Source organism: Lagopus leucura, unplaced genomic scaffold (assembly GCF_019238085.1).
Source record: "Lagopus leucura isolate 7727_CA_CO unplaced genomic scaffold, USGS_WTPT01 Super-Scaffold_100014, whole genome shotgun sequence".
NCBI classification, from domain to species: domain Eukaryota; kingdom Metazoa; phylum Chordata; class Aves; order Galliformes; family Phasianidae; genus Lagopus; species Lagopus leucura.
This window is the reverse complement of record NW_024962268.1, coordinates 2,435,318-2,453,121: the sequence shown is the minus strand read 5'-3', so window position 1 is coordinate 2,453,121 and position 17,804 is coordinate 2,435,318. Positions and strand designations below refer to the sequence as shown.

Below are 17,804 nucleotides of genomic sequence, written 5' to 3'. Positions count from 1 at the left end.
CACCAGGATAATATTCTAAACAAAATACTTACATCTGTATCTATATCTAAATTTCAAAATCTGTACATGAAATGACATCAGTTCAATATGAGCTATCATTTTACTCCTTCCCTAGATGTTTGGACTGTACATACTTCCTCTCAGGGAGGAAAGTGATCTCCAAGCAAGCATTATTCAGTTCTTAAAGGAACAAATCACTGACATAGAGCAAAAATATATGGTAAGACATCTTGTACAACAGTCAGTAGAGATAACATAACAACTAAAAGTAGTGCAAGATGAAAACAAGCCTTAAGAAGTAAATTACTAAAACCAATTACTCTACAAAGTTGATTGTGAAGTAGTCACCTGTATGCTGTACAAGAGACGAGTTAGATTCTGGATTGCTTGTACAATCTAGAAAACAAAAGAGAAGGATTTTCAAAGTTTTGTTCACTCTTAACTAACTACACTCTGTCTGGGGTTTAAATAAACTCACCTCTGTCCCTGTAGATCCTGGGAAACTCATACTTCCTCCCTAAAATAAATACATGTTGCTTTAAAAACTAGTTATTTACTTTGCAATTGTATCATCTAGGAATTTTTTTGTTTTACTAGTGGAGACATCCACACTGCTATATGCAGTGCTGAGTCAAACCTTTTCGTGAGTAGGTGAAAAAAGACAGAAGCAATAACCTAAGAAGACTAATAATTCATCAACACTGGAGTTTCCGTGCAAATCACTAGAGATCCTAAGCACAACTGTAAAAACAAAAATATTTCATCCACAATTTAAATCCTCTTGTGACTAAAGCTACACCAAAAAAAAGACATTTCCATTCTCTCTTTGTTTACTTGACAATTTTGAAATACAGTAACCAGACTTCTGTATATTGAGCAGAATGGGTTTAGATTACATTTAGTATGATGAAAAAGCTCATGAATCTTCAGAAATCAAGGCATGAATACTGCAAGAAGCTGATGGCAGTTACATTAGTGGGTTACAGGGACTGCCTTTGGTGTGCAGGGAGCTGAAAAAGGACTGCATACATGCTGTGCACTGGGAAACCTATCAGCATTAGGGCTGCTGTCCACTGCAGCTGGGCTTGCAGTGCACTCAGACACTTTACACTTTCCACCCCATCCTTTTTCTTAGGAAGCTTTTTTAATTTATGGGGTGAAGCCACCCATAATCCTTTCTGCACAAAAAACAGCTCCTCTGAGAAAGATAAGGTGAAACAGTGGAGAAATAAAACACAATCCTTTCTGAGGCTACACTGGAAAGACTTCCTGTATGATTTCTGTTACTTTTTTTCTTTTTTTTTTTTTTCGGAGTGGAGGAGGGTTTGGAGAATATTTGATCTTTCTCTGATTCTCCCAAGTTCTCTTCTGAGCCCATTTCCCACCACAGAGCACAGCAGGCTGCTCCATTTCACTGCAATAACTGGAAATGAAAAGAACAAAGTCCAAGCCCCAAAACACAATGAAGATGTGGTTGAGGAAAGGAAACACCAGGTGCTACATTCCCTCCAGCCCTTTCATTCTCCATCACCTCCCTTCATATTTCTGTACCCATACCTTCACCTCCTCCTCCACTTACTACTGCAGTAACGAACCAAACAATTTGCTCTGCCACCAGACAGAGGATATAATGGGGATGCTATATAGTACCTGGACAGATACAAAGTAATTTGGCCCTCCTGCACTGGACTGCTAAGATGGGCAGCAGGCAGGGAAGAGGAGGAGTGTGAAGAAGCAAGAGGAGGAGAAGATGTGGGTGAAGAGAGGAAGACTGCATGAATGAAGACCCAAAAACTGAACAGAGGTGTGGGATCAACTCTATACTTTTTTTGTTTTCATAAAGCCTGTTTAATTTAACAGAGGAGATGTGCATAAGGATTAAAGGTTCAGCTAGCTTTGTCATGGCTAAGAGGCAGCAAGTGGCTAATTCAAGCACTTGTCGCGCTCTCCTAAAGGCAGCGCCACTTGAGGACTGGACATAGCCTGGATATAGGCATGGGCATCCTGCTCTTGGTGTCTCTGCTTCAATGGAAGTTGGACCAGATGGACCCAGATGTTCCCGCCAACCTCAAGTACTTTACAATTATTACAATGGAAGTATGAGCAAAAGGAAGGTTTAACCAAGTCACCTAGTGATATAACAGTATCACACCACTTCAGCAGTGTCCTTTAAGCCCAGGTAGGTCAGAATCAATGTATTCAGCTGTTTAACCTGTGCTGAATGCTAATACCACCTCTCTGCCCCTCTTCCCTCTTTGTTAAGAGCAATAACAAGCAGCAGAGATGTGGATATTCAAATCCTGGTGCAAGCTGCATATGTTCCTCAAGCAACCACCTGGAGACACAAGGCAAGAGCAGGGGGATGAGATGGGGACCACGTACTACTTCTACCCACTTGGCACCCAAGTATTGCGTGGGAAACGGTCTTCCTATTATATAATGCACCTAACCCCGGAGCTGGGGGCTTTCACTCTGGCTTTCTGGCTCTTTGCCCATGCAATCTGCCTAAGCCCAGTGCTGCCATCTCACAACCTCACAACACAAACAGCATCCGAAGGCAGGGGCTGGAGGACATCCCCTGCCTTTGAAAGACCTTTAGCGTTTTGTTTGCTCGCTCTGCCACCTCCTGGTCAATCTAATTTTGACACGGTTAGATGTGATAAAACAGCTTCCCAAACAGTCGAGACCTGAAGAGTAAACTGGGATGGAAAAGCTTGCCTGAGACCCTGTAGATCCACTGATGCTCAAAACTAGCTTGAAAGTTAGATGAGGTTGCTCAAGGCCTTCTCCAGTCAAATCCCGGAAACCTCCAAAGATGGAGAATCCACACCCTCTCTGGGCAACTTGCCTCTGCTTGGTTACCCTTCCCTCGTGATTTTTTTCCTCACATACAGTCAGAATTTTCCTTGCTTCAACCTGTAATCTTCGATACTCACCATGTTGCTATGCACCTCTGAGAAAAATGTGGAAAAATAGACAGACACTACTAATGCTATGTATCTATCTCCTTTTCTTGCAAACTTTTCATTTCATGTCCTCTCTCTTCATTTCTTCCTTTTACAGCTTTTGTGATTTTATTTAAGCCTTACACAATTATACTTCCATTTACTTTCACATTAACTCATGTCGCTCTTGCTCTAGCACTCCGTCCTGCTCCCTTAAATTTGCCATTTATAATTCTGCTCAGAACTGACTTTTGATTCTGCTTTTTCCTCAGATTTCTTTAAGAGCTATAGGACTTTGAAAAATGGGCAGTTTCTCTTCTGGTCTCTAATTGCTCTGTTTTATCTTAACTCAAAATTCTGAAGCAAGTTATACGCTCATTCTCAGGATGAAGTTCTTCCAATGTATATGTCTTCCTTGCATTAACAGAGGTCTCTGTCATTGCATGAGACTTTCATCATCCTAAGGATAGGAGGAGGGAGTAGAGGGAATACTATCAGCTCCACAGGGATGGATGCACTGAATGATGACAGCAGAGAACCAGGATCTTAAGTGGCCCATAGAAAAGCATTGTGGCTGCCACCACACTCATTGCTCTAAAAGCCTGGTAGGAAAATTGTTCTGTGCTTGGATTTATTATGGTTTTTATGTTTTGTTTTTATTTAAATGTTTTTATAAATTCACTGTTAACTGCAGTGAATTCTCCTAAACTGAATTATCTGACTTTGATGAAATGTGCCTATCCTATGCTTTAGATTTTAGACTGATCTTCAGATATTCCATAAAAATCTGTACAGCTCTCATATTCCCAGTGCCCAGACAGATAAGTGCAACATGAAAGAGAAATCAGTTACAATACCTTGTAGTCTACACTGGCATCAGAAATTTCCTTTTCAATAGGGCAAGCACTGAGATCAACTTCAGGTGATTCTTCAGCTTCCTTCATTTCTGCATCTAACATATAAGATCCCAAGAGGATGCAAGAAAAAGGTATCAAAGCATATTCTGACTGCAGAAACAAAGGGTACACTTTCCTACAGCTACTAACGGGATGCTGTAAATACCTAATGCTGAAGGATTCTAGGCTGGTGGAAAACAATATTCAAAGCCAGGATGGCACAAGTGGGACAATCTTATCTTAAAAATCATTAGAATTTCGATTATGAAATATTTCGAAATACAGCCATTTTAGTAAACATGCTCCACAAGTGTACAGGACTCCATTTGCCTTTTATTGCAACAACATTATGTTGTACTTTATACAGTTAAAATAACCAGAACAGCAATCCCACTGACAAATTGGTTTTCATGCTTTGTGACAAAAATTGTCTGCCACAAAAAAAGGCCTACACAGCAATATACATTTGCTGCACAGCTGAGCAACAAAGATTAGAAAACATAAATACTATGTATGAAGATTCACAAATCGGACTCAATAATGCTGATTGCAGACATATGTTATGGAAAAACTGCAATGGATACAGTTAGTTCACTTCAGTGAAATTATATGACAATTTACTCAGAATGTTTGCCCAAAGACAATTTTTATTAAATAATTTTCTACTGATTCTGCCACAGACTGAGAAGACTTTCCAAAAAGAAATCCTGTATCAATTATTTAGTAATCTGAACATGTAAAAACATCAAATTTTACTCACCACTAGGGAAAGATCCCAAGATTTCACTGGCACTAAGTCTGTGCTTCGAACTTAATTCCTCTGTACTTTCCTCTGATGATCTGTCCATTTCATTCACTTGTGATGACGTGACAGCAACATGGAGACTTTCAACTAGGGAAGAAAATATGAACAGTTACTGAGACCCTGGAAATAGATCCTTTATGCACATATCAATGACAATGAACTGTAGAATAGTTTAGTCTGGAAAGGAATATTCAGAGATTATACAGTCCAACTCTCAGGTCAACAAAACTGGGTCACTCAAAGTCCTGTACACACAAGCTTGTGGTATGCCCAAGAATGGCCATTTCACAACACTGCTAAGCAACATGCTCCAGTTTTTGATCACCCTCACAGTATATATTTTTCCCTTTATTTTATTGGAATTCTCCATGTTCCAACTTGTTTCCTTGTCCTACTGCCACGCACATCCAAGAAAAGTTCAGCTTCTCTGTTACAGCCCTTTCAGGTGGTTGAAGTCCATCAAACCACCTTCTTTCAGAAGGGAGCTCTACCACCCCTTTTCAAAAACCATGTTCTCTGGACCCCTAATCATCTTGGTGCTCTTTGCTGAACATTTTCCAATAAGCCTTGTGCTCAGGAGTCCAGTGATGGACACAACACTAATATTTCTCGCTATGGCTCAACAGAGGATGAACCATCTCCCTCAATTTGCTGGAAACACTTCTCCCATTAGGATGTTGGCTTCCTTTGCTTGCAAGCATACATTCCTGGCTTGTAGTCAACCTGCTGTAGACTGGAACTCCCAGGTGCACTTCTGTAAAGCTGATCTACTCAGTATCCAGCCTATATCAATACACACACTACTCTATCACAGATGCAGACCTTTGCACCTGTCTTTGCCAGGCTTCTTGAGGCTTCATTCAGTCCATTTTCCCAGCCTGTTGAAGTCTATCTTCAGTTGATTACTCCTCCAAGTTTGCAGTCAACCATGAATTTGCTGAGAGTTTACACAATTCAACTGTTACTTCATTAATAAATATGTTGTAATGATCTCAATATCTATCCCTTAGAGAATCCCTTAATAACACATTGCCAGCTGATCATAATCCTCTAAGACAAGAAATCCAGCCAATTTTCCAAGCAGTTATGCAGTCCTTATGTCACCAGTTCAGCTGCAAGGATATTACAGACTGCACAGGCAGTGTTGAAGGACTTATAGATGTCATGGCAGAAAAAATGTGATGCTCTTTTCTCATTATGAAAGCCACCAGGTTGCTCAGATACTATTTGCCCTTGATGAATGCATGTTGGCTCTTCCCAATCACATCTTGCCCTTCATTTGTGCTTGGAAATGTTTTGAGTCTTTGCTTTACCATCTTCGCAGAGGTTGAGGTGAGGATGACTGCTTTGTATAACCCTGCATTTTCTCTCTTGAGGAACAGTGTGATGATGTTTGCATTTTTTAAGTCCTCAGGAGCCTCTCCTGATCACCATGACTTTTTGAAGATGATAGAAAGCAGTCTCAAAATGACACTGGGTAGTTCCCTGAACAACTTTGATTTATCCTGTCTTGCCCCATGGATTTGAGTGTATCCAGTATGCTGAAGTGCTCCCTAAATTTATCCCTCTGTACTGTGCTTTACTGTTAAGAGTCTACTGCTAGTTCAGGGAGTTGTATTATGGAAGTAATTCTCTATATATTGCTGTTAACTTGTTAATGTGAAATGAAAAGATAACAACAATAACACTAGAATGAAAGAAAGTGAAAATTAAGAGTGGGTAGAATCAGGTGTGTCAGTACAGATTGCCACTTTAGATAAAATGACATCTGTAATTTTATCCCTGCCTTATATTCCTCACCCAAAGACGTCTATTCTACCAATAACATTGTTCTCTGAGTTCCAACCTTTCCTGTTTCTAATTGAAATGTGGTTATTTGCCCACAACTCTCATGCTAGGTAACACTACAATCTTGCAATACCTCTCAAAGAGCATATGGCCTATGATGAATATGGCTCAGTTTATTAGGACTCATTTCAACTGAGTTTAACAGGAATTTAGTTGAACTTCCAAATAGACAAGACACCCACAAATATTATTCCCTTCATTCCCTCAGAGGACTGCATTATAGACAGTGCAAGGCTATCTGCCCTCTGATAGTGTGCAGAGAAATTTGGCTCCTAATTATGGCAGGCATTTCTTGCAAAAATCTGTTAAGATTGTCTGCAGTTCAGTTTGTACACAATTCCACAGGATTCTGATCTGTGATCAAATCAACAAACTGTGAAGATAAGGGAGCAGATGCTGTATCATGCTGTATCCAGTGATGTACTTCACAAGGCTGTATTGCAAGGTGACCAGTTATTGAGACATTTCTCAAATGAAATCTAACACCATAGTCCAGACTGTTTATAATAAGATGTTATTCACTAAACATATCCCCACTAAACATATCTTACAATCTTCTTTGTGTTCTTTGCCAACCTTTGGCACAGCCACCTCTTGAGACTTGGAAGAACCGTTGCACAAGGTAACAGGGATATACCTTATTACCTTGAAATATCTGTTGTGTATGCCATTGCATGGCAGCTGAAGAGCCACCACTGCACACTCCTGCACAAACTCACCTTCTCTGAGTGCTGCTACCAGCAACGAAGCAGCCTGTGGAGTTTCTCCATAATCAGGTTTGACAAGGAGGTGAGGTTCTACATGAACATCTTCAAATCCACTCATATCTACTAGTTCTGCATAGATACGCAATTTGTCTTCCAAACAACTGCAGATTTGCTGGTCCTGGTTACTCAGTGATTCTGTCAACCAAAATTGAATACTGTATTAATATTTTTTATCCTGCAGGTAAAGCATATTCAAAATATTACTTCCAATCTTTACACCACGTACACATTGCTAACTTGAGCTAGGCAACATACTTGTTCAATGTCTTTTATAAGTGGCCAGGAATTTAATTCATTCATAGTCTGCCCTGATGAAAGCTGGAAAAGACACCGGGTAGGTCACCGCCTTGTACCTGTCTGGCACACTTCTGCTGAACTCACAATAAGCAACACTGGAAAAGCATTTGGCTCAGGACAGCAGAAGACATGCTGATTCAGTGTGTCAGTGTCAAAGAAGAACATGTGCTCTCTGTAGAGGATGCCTTCCCCTGTGGCTTTCCCTAGGCAGGACGCTGAAACTTCTCTCCTCATAGCAGTAAAAAGATGTGGAAATTGTGCACAGGGAAGCCAAAGAAACAAAATTCAACTCTACATTTTAAAATGAAAATAAAAACAATAAAAGATGAAATGCGTCCTGGTTTCAGTCGCTTTTCTTCCTTGTGTCGATTGTCTGTTTTGGCTTTAGGAGAAAAACAATGCTAAGAACACACCAATTTAGCTGTTGCTCAGCAGTACTGCACAGAGCCAAGGTCATTTCAGTTATACAGTACCTCGTACTGTCCTGCCAGTCAGGGGCTAAGGGGTACAAGGAGCTGGGCTAGAACAGAACCAGGATAGCTGACCTAAACTCACCAAAGGGATGTCCCATACAATATGACATCATGTTAAAAAACTGAGGGGAGTTGGCAGCCACTGCTAGGGGTCTAAATGTGTGTCGGTTGATAGGTGGCGAGCAATTGTACATCACTTGTTTTGTAGATATCTGTTTATATATATATACAAATAAACTATCATCATTACTATTATTTCTCTCTTCCTTTTCTGTGTTAGAAGGTAGTATCTATCTCAAACTATGAGTTCTACTCTTCTTTTTTCAATTCCCAGCCCCATTCCACTGGAGAAGTGACTGAGCTAAAGGCTGCGTAGTGTTTAGCTGCTTGCTAGGTTAGACCACAACAATCCTTGTGACGAACAATGAAAGACTTGAAAAGTTGAGATAACAACAGATCTAATCAAAGTGCATTAAAACAAAGTTGTAAGTCGTATAACAGCTTAACAGTTGCTGGTCAAAATGCTGATCTTCTTGTTCACAGTGTAGTTCTATTTGCTTTCAAGCTTATTTTTCTTAATTGCTCTCAGGTTTATTGTCTCTGAGGGTAGGACTGAGCTTCATGGTTATTTATGATTTTGCTAGTTTGTATACAGCAAGTGCTCATGTTATATCAGTCTTCAATTTAATTTGGCACTTGTACTCAGTAGTGCCATCATTCTCACAGTTCTCTCAACAAATACAGTAACCTAAAAGAGTTGTTGAAAATTTTGTGTATACCTGGGATATTCAAACTAGCATGATCATATTCCTATGTCTTCTGCACGTGTTTCCAGTTTTATTACTGGTTAAGAAACTATTTAAAAATACCACTCACTACCTTGAGGCAGGTTGATGTGGATGGCAAGTTACGTCGGAGGATAAGGGCAGGCTTCTATCACAATTGTGATGGGCTCACCTCTGAAGAAGTGCAGAAAGCTGACAATGTTTGAAGAAAGTTTGCCCTCATCCTGGTAAGGCCAAAAAGTTACGATTTGCTGCACTGTGCTGCAGGTCTGGCCCACGTCTACCAAACACTATTCAAAACTGTGATCATCATCAAAAAGAAGAAAATGCCTTTGGATCTGATGCAGCTTGTGCAACAGACTTTGTAGCTGAACTAGAGAACCAATCTGTATCCACTGTCCCTGTCCACAAGTAGAAACAATAGACATGAAAGTCAGTTCCTTCAGTGAAAGTTATTTTCCTCAGTCAGGAAGGAAGAAGAGGAAGACTACTCCATACCACAGCCATCACAAGAAGTGGAAGAAGAGGCAGAGCTTATAAATGAGTCAGTAACCACCTCACTACAGGTGAGCAGTGGATATGTAGAGATATGTAGAAAGATTTCAGCTGTCATCTAGGTGAAGCTGTTGTCATCTGGTTGTTCCAATGCTGGACAGCGGGACTGACAGCATCAATTGAGTCAGGCATGGAAGTGAGGCAGATGGGAAGGCGGAACTGCCAAGAAAGAAAAAACTTCCCCTTCCTGTGCCCTGGACATGAATCCTCTCAGGCATTCCTAAACGGATGATGTCTGCCAGTCAAGTGGACCACCATGTAAAGAGGTACCCAGTACCTGACAGAATTAGCTGTGCCGTAGGTGATGTGTAATGCTGACCTGAAAAATGTTCAATTATCTCAAAATCTGGATAGTGTCAAGTGCATACAATCCAGATGATATAAATATGTACAGAGTTCACCACCATTTTACTCACTGGCAGTAATTACCTGGAAAGATGGAGATGAGCAAATACGGATGAATTGGCTGACTAATTCCAGCAATACAAAGAAGGTTGCTCTCTCTCCATGGGTCTGTCTCAGCTGCGGAGAAATTGGTTCAGCAGCTTGAGGAGAAAGAAAGAAAGTTTTCTCCTCCACTTGTACAAACCAGTGTATCTGCTATTAGAAGTCTTCCTCTGCTTGTGAGAGGGGATTTAGTAGATACACACCATGTGCTGTGTGACTACGAAGAGAATATGAGGAAGTGAGTTAGAAAATCCACTTCAACCCAAGAGGCACAGGTACGTAAGCTGCAAGAGAAAACAATATCTCTGTTTATTGGACAGTGTAGATTTGATGGCCTGGCACGTCAGAACCACTGCAGTGAAAGGCACCAGTGGACACAGTGTACTGTACTCCAATGCCATCAAGTTATAAAGGGGTAGAATACATCAGTATTTTTGGAGTGACTGGGAGATGCCAAGAGCTATCTGTATTGGAGGCTGAAATGAGCCTAACTGAAAATGAGTGGCAAAAGCACCCCACTGCAACTGGCCCAGAAGCTCCGTGTATCCTTGGTATAGATTACCTCAGGAGAGGATACTTCAAGGACCAAAAAGGGTACTAATGGGTTTTTGGTATTGCTGCCCAGGGGATGGAGGACATTAAGCAGCTGTTTACACTGCTCAGCCTCTCAGAGGACTCCTGTTGTGAGGCTGCTAAGAGTAGAAGAACAGCAGATGCTGTTTGCTACCACAATAGTGTGCCAGTGGTAATATCACACCAACCAAAACTCCCTGATCGCCATCCATAAGCGGATTTGTCAATTGTAGAACAAAGGAGTAATCATCAAGACTTGATCAGATGATGCTACCAACTACAAAAAGGAAACACAAGCTTTTTTATGTGTTGATGGTTTTATGAGAGTTTATATTACAGATTACAGTTTGACTGCAACCCCTCTCTATCAAGTGACCCAGAAGAAGAGCAATTTCACACAGAGCCCTGAGCAACAAGAAAACATTGAACAAATAAGACAGGAGATAGTTGCAGCAGCCCTTGGACCAGTCTGGTGCGGGACAAGATGTAAAATGTGCTCTATACTGTAGCCAGGAAGAATGGCTCCATCTGGATCCTCTGGAAGAAAGCACCAAAGGAGACTTGATTGATGCTAGGATTTTGGATCTTGAGACAGGCCTCAAAACTTGCAATATTCCAACTGAAAAAAATATACTGGCAGCATAGGAGGGGGTCTGAGCTGCTTCAGAAGTGGCAGATAGTGAAGCACAGGTACTCTTGCACCTGACTGCTTGTACTGGGCCGGATGTTCAAAGGGCAGGTTCACTCCACACGTCATATAGCTGATGCTACATGGAGTAAGCAGTCTGCACTGATCACACAATGAGCTCCAACAGGAAGCTTTAGTCACACAGGAATCATGGAAGCGATCATAGACAAAGATTTTGAAATACTGTGAGAGGAGGAGGGGACAAGTTGAAAAGGTTGTATGATAAAATACCAGAGAATTAGAAGAAATACGCCTTGTTCACTGATGGGTCTTGTATTGTGGGAAAGCATGAAGATAGAAGGCTGCTGTACAAAGCCCTAGACAACAAGGTGCAGAAGCTATTGAAAGAGAAGGTGAATCAAGCCAGTTCACAAGAGTGAAGACCACACAGCTGGTTTTAGATACTGCTGAACGAGAAGTGGCTAATGCTGTACTTTCATACTGACTCATGGATGGTAGGAAAATGTCCCATGGAAGCAGTGGAAACAGAACAATAGGCAGCACAGAGGCAACACCTTCTGGGCCACTGCACTTTGGAAAGATATTGCTGCCCAGGTAGAGAACATGATTGTAAAGGTATGTCACATAGACAGATGCCCAAGTACCCACAAGCCATACCATTGAAGAACACTGAAACAACCAGCAAGTGGATTGGGTTGCTAGAACTGAAGGGGCTCAGGCAGATTTGGACTGGCAACATAAGGGTGAATAATTTCTTGCTCCATGGGTCCATGGTATCTCAGGTCATCATGGAAGAGATGTAACATATATGTAGATTCAGGATCAAGGGGTGGAGGTTTCACCATGGACAATATAGCACAGGTTATCCATGCATGTGAAATGTGCTGCAATTAAAAAAGTCAAATGGAAATTCTTTTCTGGTAGAGAGAACTATGGCTGAAACATAAATATGAAGCTTGCCAGTTTGATTACATCACACTTCCACAAACCCTCTACAACAAGTGCCGTGTGCTTACAGTGGAGGAAGCAAGCACTGGATGGCTGGAAACATATCCTGTGCCACATAGCTGACTGAAATGCTGTCCTGGACTTTATACATATGTGTATATATGCATATACATAAAAATAATCACTAATTTCCTTTTCAGTCATGTTAAGTAGATTGTATCTCAATCTACAAGCTCTACAATTTTCTTAAAATTCTCTTCTCCATCCCAGTGGGAGGGGATGAAGTGAGCAAAAGGCTGTATGGTGTTCATCTGCTTGCCAGGTTAAACCAAAAGAAAATGCCAGAAACAAGTGAAGCCATATCGTTACTGAATATTTCCATGAACAGGAAACTATTTGACCTCAAGGATAATTTTATAATTTCAGTGTTTATTCTGAAAAATACATTTCATTTTTGTATTCAAAATAACATAACAAAAATATGAATTATTTTAAAAAAGGCTGTGGACATTCCATCCAAGGAGGTGTTCAAGGTCAGGTTGGATGGGGACTTGGGCAGCTTGGTCTAGTACTAGATATGGAGGTTGGTGATCCTTCATGGAGCAGGGGAGTTGGAGCTTGATGATCCTCCAGGTCCCTACCAACCCAAGCCATTCTATGATTCTATGATGAAAAAATGATTCTCTTTCAGACAACTCACATAATACAATCAGACAACTATGGCTTTCTCTACTGACTCTGCTTATTAAGCCGTTCTGACCCCATCAGCCAATATATGCATGTTATTCATCCATCCTAACCTCTCAGGACATGGGAGCTCTTAGAGTGGCAAGTAAGCTACCATACCTTGACATCTCTGAATTTTGCATGCTTTAGCCTCAGCGATACGTCTGTCCTCATCAAATTCACCCATTTTTCCTTCTTCTTGTTCGTCTGGACAACTGTTGAAATGAAGGAAGGACAGATAAAGTCATATATAAACATATACTGATTTTCAGTACAGTATTGCATTCATTAGAAACTACAAAATATTAACCAATTTTGGTACAGACTAGATCTGTGCCATTTGCCCACTTCTATATAAAGCAGAAACTGGGCATAAACAAGACTGAAGGATTCCTTTTTAATCCTGTAAGTCTTAGCATAAGGCTCACATCTGAAGAGCAATGTCTTCTCTGCCATACCTAATGGACAAATACCAAAGTAAGACTGGGGATTTACCCAGAATGGATGCATGGGCATTTGCAAGATTCAATAAAGCATCCAGTGCCAAAGGCAAATGTAAGGGAAGCTTAAAGTGACAGGTAAGGACATCTTGGAGGAGCAGGAAAGGTCTACTGGTTCATTGAGAAATTAGAAGTAACACAGTAAGTCTGACAGAATTGACGATGACGACTTGGGGTCTCCGACATCAACAAAGAATGGAAAGCACACTGCCAAAAATATCCAAATGACCTCCTTTTCACTTTGGACTACCAAAGTGAAAACAAAAGCCTTTTTCTCTACCTTTCCACTGCATCTTGAATATGCCTCATCCAGCTGTTACGCTCCTCTTTGGAGTTTGTATGGACTTCATACATCTCAGGTCCTGCAGATGAAGCACTAATCAAAAACATCCCCCTTTCTTCATTGGCTACTTCTCTTACAATGAGCTTCTGAAGAGAGATGACTGAAGGCTTCTGGTCCTGGGAAGAACAGTCACAATACACACAAAAATATATGTACCTATCATAAAATACTAAACTTTTAGAAGAAGGCTGTTTTTCAATTGGTTGAAGTAATTATCCATCAGAAGAGGGGTGGCCAGCAGGGACAGGGGAGAGATCGTCCCTCTCTACTCTGTTCTTGTGAGGCCACATCTGGAATACTGCATCCAGGCCTGGAGCCCCCAGTACAAGAAAGACAGAGAGCTGTTGGAGAGGGCCCAGAAGAGAGCCACAAAGATGATCAGGGAGCTGGAGCATCTCCCCTACGAAGGCAGGCTGAGGGAGCTGGGCTTGTTCAGCCTGGAGAAAAGAAGACCTCACTGCAGCCTTTCAGTACCTAAAGGGAGCCTACAAATAGGAAGGGAATCAACTCTTTGAAAGGGTAGATAACAGCAGGACAAGGGGAAATGGTTTTAAGTTGAGGGATGGAAGATTTAGGTTGGATGTCAGGGGGAAATTCTTTACTATGAGAGTGGTGAGGTGCTGGAACAGGCTGCCCAGAGAGGTTGTGGACACTCCATCCCTGGAGGTGTTCAAGGGCAGGCTGGATGGGGCCCTGGGCAGCCTGGTCTAGCATTAAATGGGGAGGTTGGTGGCTCTGCCTGTGGTAGCGAGGTTGGAGTTTCATGATCCTTGAGGTCCCTTCCAACCTTGGCCATTCTGCGATTCCGTGAATTCTCATCCTAGTACACTCAGCCTATTTGTGTTCCCACCAAGTGAGAAGCCTGCAAGAGTTGACTATTCAGACATCTTATTTAACCATTTTGTTAAATACTTTATAGTATTCATGAATAACTAAAACACTGGGTATGTGCTAAAAACAAATACCAGACGCTTGGTGATACTGATTCACTGTGTTTATATAGCATTTATATAGTTTGGGAAGTTCAGTTTATGACCTTTAATGCATTTTATGTGCCACTACCACCACATTTACTACCACCACATTTGCAGTCAAAATTATTATTCTGTTTTGGTTTGTTGTTATTGCTGGGTTTTTTTAGTTGTTGGTGTTTTGTTTTTGTTACAATTTATTTTAGATAAGTGAAATAGCTTGCTCTGCTTCCTAGCTTCATAATCAGATGAGGCATGTCACTAAACCTCTGCTTGTTGTTTTCATCTTAACCTTCATATTAACCTTCCATATACTGGCATATTACTGTTCCGAACATATTATCAGTATTAAAGAAATTAAACAGTGTGAGAATAACGTGGAAAGGGATCTAACTGTTGAGTAGTACATAAATAAAAAAGTAACATATATTCACAGGTCTGACAATATACTTACAACAGCTGCAAAAATGTACTTCTGATCTTTTTCTTGTAAGAACAGCAGCATATCAGTTAGAAGCAGAGCTAGGGTATCTCAAAATGAGAAAAAAGAAAATTACATTTTTAATGAAAAATATTACTGTTCTGCTTAACTGATTTATCTTTGAAAAAGAAGAAACCCTGATCAGTAAGTAACTCACAGAATCCTACAGTAAAGCCAAACAAGAAATACTTGGATTATCCTATGTATTGCACAAAGCAATGGCAAGCCATCATTTTGATCCTGCTGGGAAAGACCACACTTCCTGATATCCACCCTCCTGCAGCACAGTGCTAAAGCACTGGCCCACAGAAAGAAGAAACTCTCACTCAAACATCCCCGCAGCTTCTCCAAGCTTTCAAAAGTTAGCCTACTAACGAGCACCCTACACAAGTTTTGTTTCGTCCACATAGTAAAATATACTCGCAGTTGAACATTATAATAATGAAAACATTTATGGAGTAACAGTGAGCATACAGGCTTGTAAAGCTGTAAAACAAATATTAGCTAAGTTTCAAAAAAAACAAATCCCAGCATGTGAAAATTAGATTCTGGGCTTGAGTGTGAAAATTGGGCTCCAGCCAAATGTAGCTTCAGGATTTCTTTACCACTATCTGTGTCCCAGTACCACTGCAGAACAGTGATGATGGTCAGTGCTGTGAACAGTACAAATGCACAATATAAGAACATGTGTAATGGGATGAAACTACAAACTGTAGAAAAGTGGACTAGATGCAACTGAGAGTAAAACGTAAAAGCACATTTTCCCAAGCTTTGTATGCAAGCTCGTTATTTTAAACATACACGGTGTTCTCTATATATGGCAGCAGCTTCTAGAGCTACTCTTCTAGCTTCTAGTTATTAGTTGAATATTCTCAGTATCATTCCCTCAGAAATTTGTGTTTCCAATGCAGTGTAGTAAAACACTCTTAAACCAAACAATCTCCATGTTATCTGCAAAGGACTTCAGAACTAGGATGGAATACCTTTGAAACGACCAGTAGCTGTTTTCCAGTATACTAAACCTTCATGAAGAAGTATCCTCTCTTTCCCCATCAAGTCTTGCTTCCTAAAAATGTGTCCACTTTTCAGTTTTGTATATGTTTTGTTTTCAGTTCGGTTGAGAATTTCCATCAGTTTTTGTCTTTTCTCATACTCATTAACTTTCAAATCTACTGCTGCAATCATGTCCTTAATTAAACGAAGGGCTTTGCATAGGTCTTTATGTTCTTCTGATCCTTCTGTATGAAGCAAAACATAAACAATGTGATAGTGACTGACATATTCAAGACAAGGTATTACTCATTACTTCTGAGAACTGATGAACATAATGTGAGGCTAAAATTGATAAATCTATAATTTTGCCTTGAACCTGGCAACGTTTGCTAGAGACATTGCAGGTATTTGCCTTTGATTTGCCTGCTAAAAGACAATAGACACCTCAGATTTATTCACTAGTCAAAACTATACATTCAGTATTTCTGACCTACTTATGAGCAGTTGAAATTCACTTTTTTTTTTTTTAATTTAAGTAAATCATATAGTATAGTACACTTCTGGTTAAGAGTTAAACTTAGAATAGGATTTCAAAGACAAAACATTTATATTTGGATATGAAGCTTTCTACAACACTAATTCATAGCCCATTTTAGCAGCAATATCTGTAAGCTAATAGCATTTACAAAATGCTCTACAAAACTATTAATGCTTTGTTTGAAAAACTGAAATGTAATTTATGAAGCATTTGCCTAACCTCACAAGACACTTGACTGTAATTCATTTCAAAAAACATGCAGAACATGCCTGAATTAGTTCACATCCTCTGTTCAATATCTTTCATTAAAACATGTTCTTCTGGACTTCTAGGCCTTACCTGGATGGAACCTTGGAGATTCATAACCATGACAAAGACTTCATATAGCAGACACACTGTTTGGGCAATATCTGCCAGAACAGTAGATATTTCATTGCTCTGGTTTGCACAGAACAATGAATTTCATCCTTTGAATAAACTGTAACATTACACACTCCTTTCATTAGAAATGTACCTCAATTTCAGACATGACACAACGCTCAGCTTTTATTCACCTTTTGTGTACTGCAATATCCTTTCAACTAGAACAGGGTATTTGGTGATTCGCTGAGTGACAAGCAGAATGCACTCAGGGATTCCTCGGCGGCGTGCCAACAAATTGCTGTTCCTCAGCTGCACAGACACAAATACATGCTATCAATAATAAATTCATATTAAAGCACCAACTGACTAATAACAAATATGATCTCAATGTGTTAGAATGAACTAAAATAAAATCTTGGGTTATCTGAACTATCCCCTTTTTATTATATTAAAAATAAATTATAAATAAATAAATAAATATTAAAAATCCTGAATTTAAAGTAAAAATTACATAGTGATCATACTCTTGTGGAAACTTACTTTAATAAAATTCTGGAACTTCTTATTTTGTTGCAACTCTTTGAAGAGATTAACAGCTTCTTTCTGGTGGCTGCAAAATTCTCCATATATTTTCTTCATTTTAGTTGCATTTTCCTCTGAAAACTGAAGAAATTAATAGTTGAATTATGCTCAACAAAAAAGCATATACCTACAGACTGTAGTATGTATATTTTATAATATGCATATAAATGTATAGTATTTTACATACATACAGCCCCAGCAACTCATATGCTACTTGCTTCTCAACTTCTCTGAATTTCACTATCAGGTCCTACCAATGCAGAATAAAAACAGGCTAGCCATCTTAGGAGCAAGAAGAGGAGTGCAAGCTGGACAAGTA

General features: G+C 40.0%; 1 protein-coding gene across 4 annotated transcripts in view; it reads right to left on the bottom strand.

Annotated features, from left to right (window-relative positions):
* The window catches only part of ARHGEF28 (Rho guanine nucleotide exchange factor 28), a 126,037-nt gene that overhangs the window by 20,886 nt on the left and 87,347 nt on the right, over positions 1 to 17,804 (bottom strand). For all 4 annotated transcript variants that reach the window (XM_042875316.1, XM_042875318.1, XM_042875317.1 and 1 more), the window contains 11 exons: positions 17,444 to 17,566; positions 17,095 to 17,212; positions 15,993 to 16,247; positions 14,983 to 15,059; positions 13,495 to 13,673; positions 12,835 to 12,929; positions 7,214 to 7,396; positions 4,602 to 4,733; positions 3,803 to 3,897; positions 479 to 517; positions 349 to 396 (listed from right to left, as the gene is read on the bottom strand). In XM_042875316.1, the coding sequence (XP_042731250.1) occupies positions 349 to 396; positions 479 to 517; positions 3,803 to 3,897; positions 4,602 to 4,733; positions 7,214 to 7,396; positions 12,835 to 12,929; positions 13,495 to 13,673; positions 14,983 to 15,059; positions 15,993 to 16,247; positions 17,095 to 17,212; positions 17,444 to 17,566 (1,344 nt within the window). The remainder of the gene's footprint in view (positions 1 to 348; positions 397 to 478; positions 518 to 3,802; positions 3,898 to 4,601; positions 4,734 to 7,213; positions 7,397 to 12,834; positions 12,930 to 13,494; positions 13,674 to 14,982; positions 15,060 to 15,992; positions 16,248 to 17,094; positions 17,213 to 17,443; positions 17,567 to 17,804) is intronic.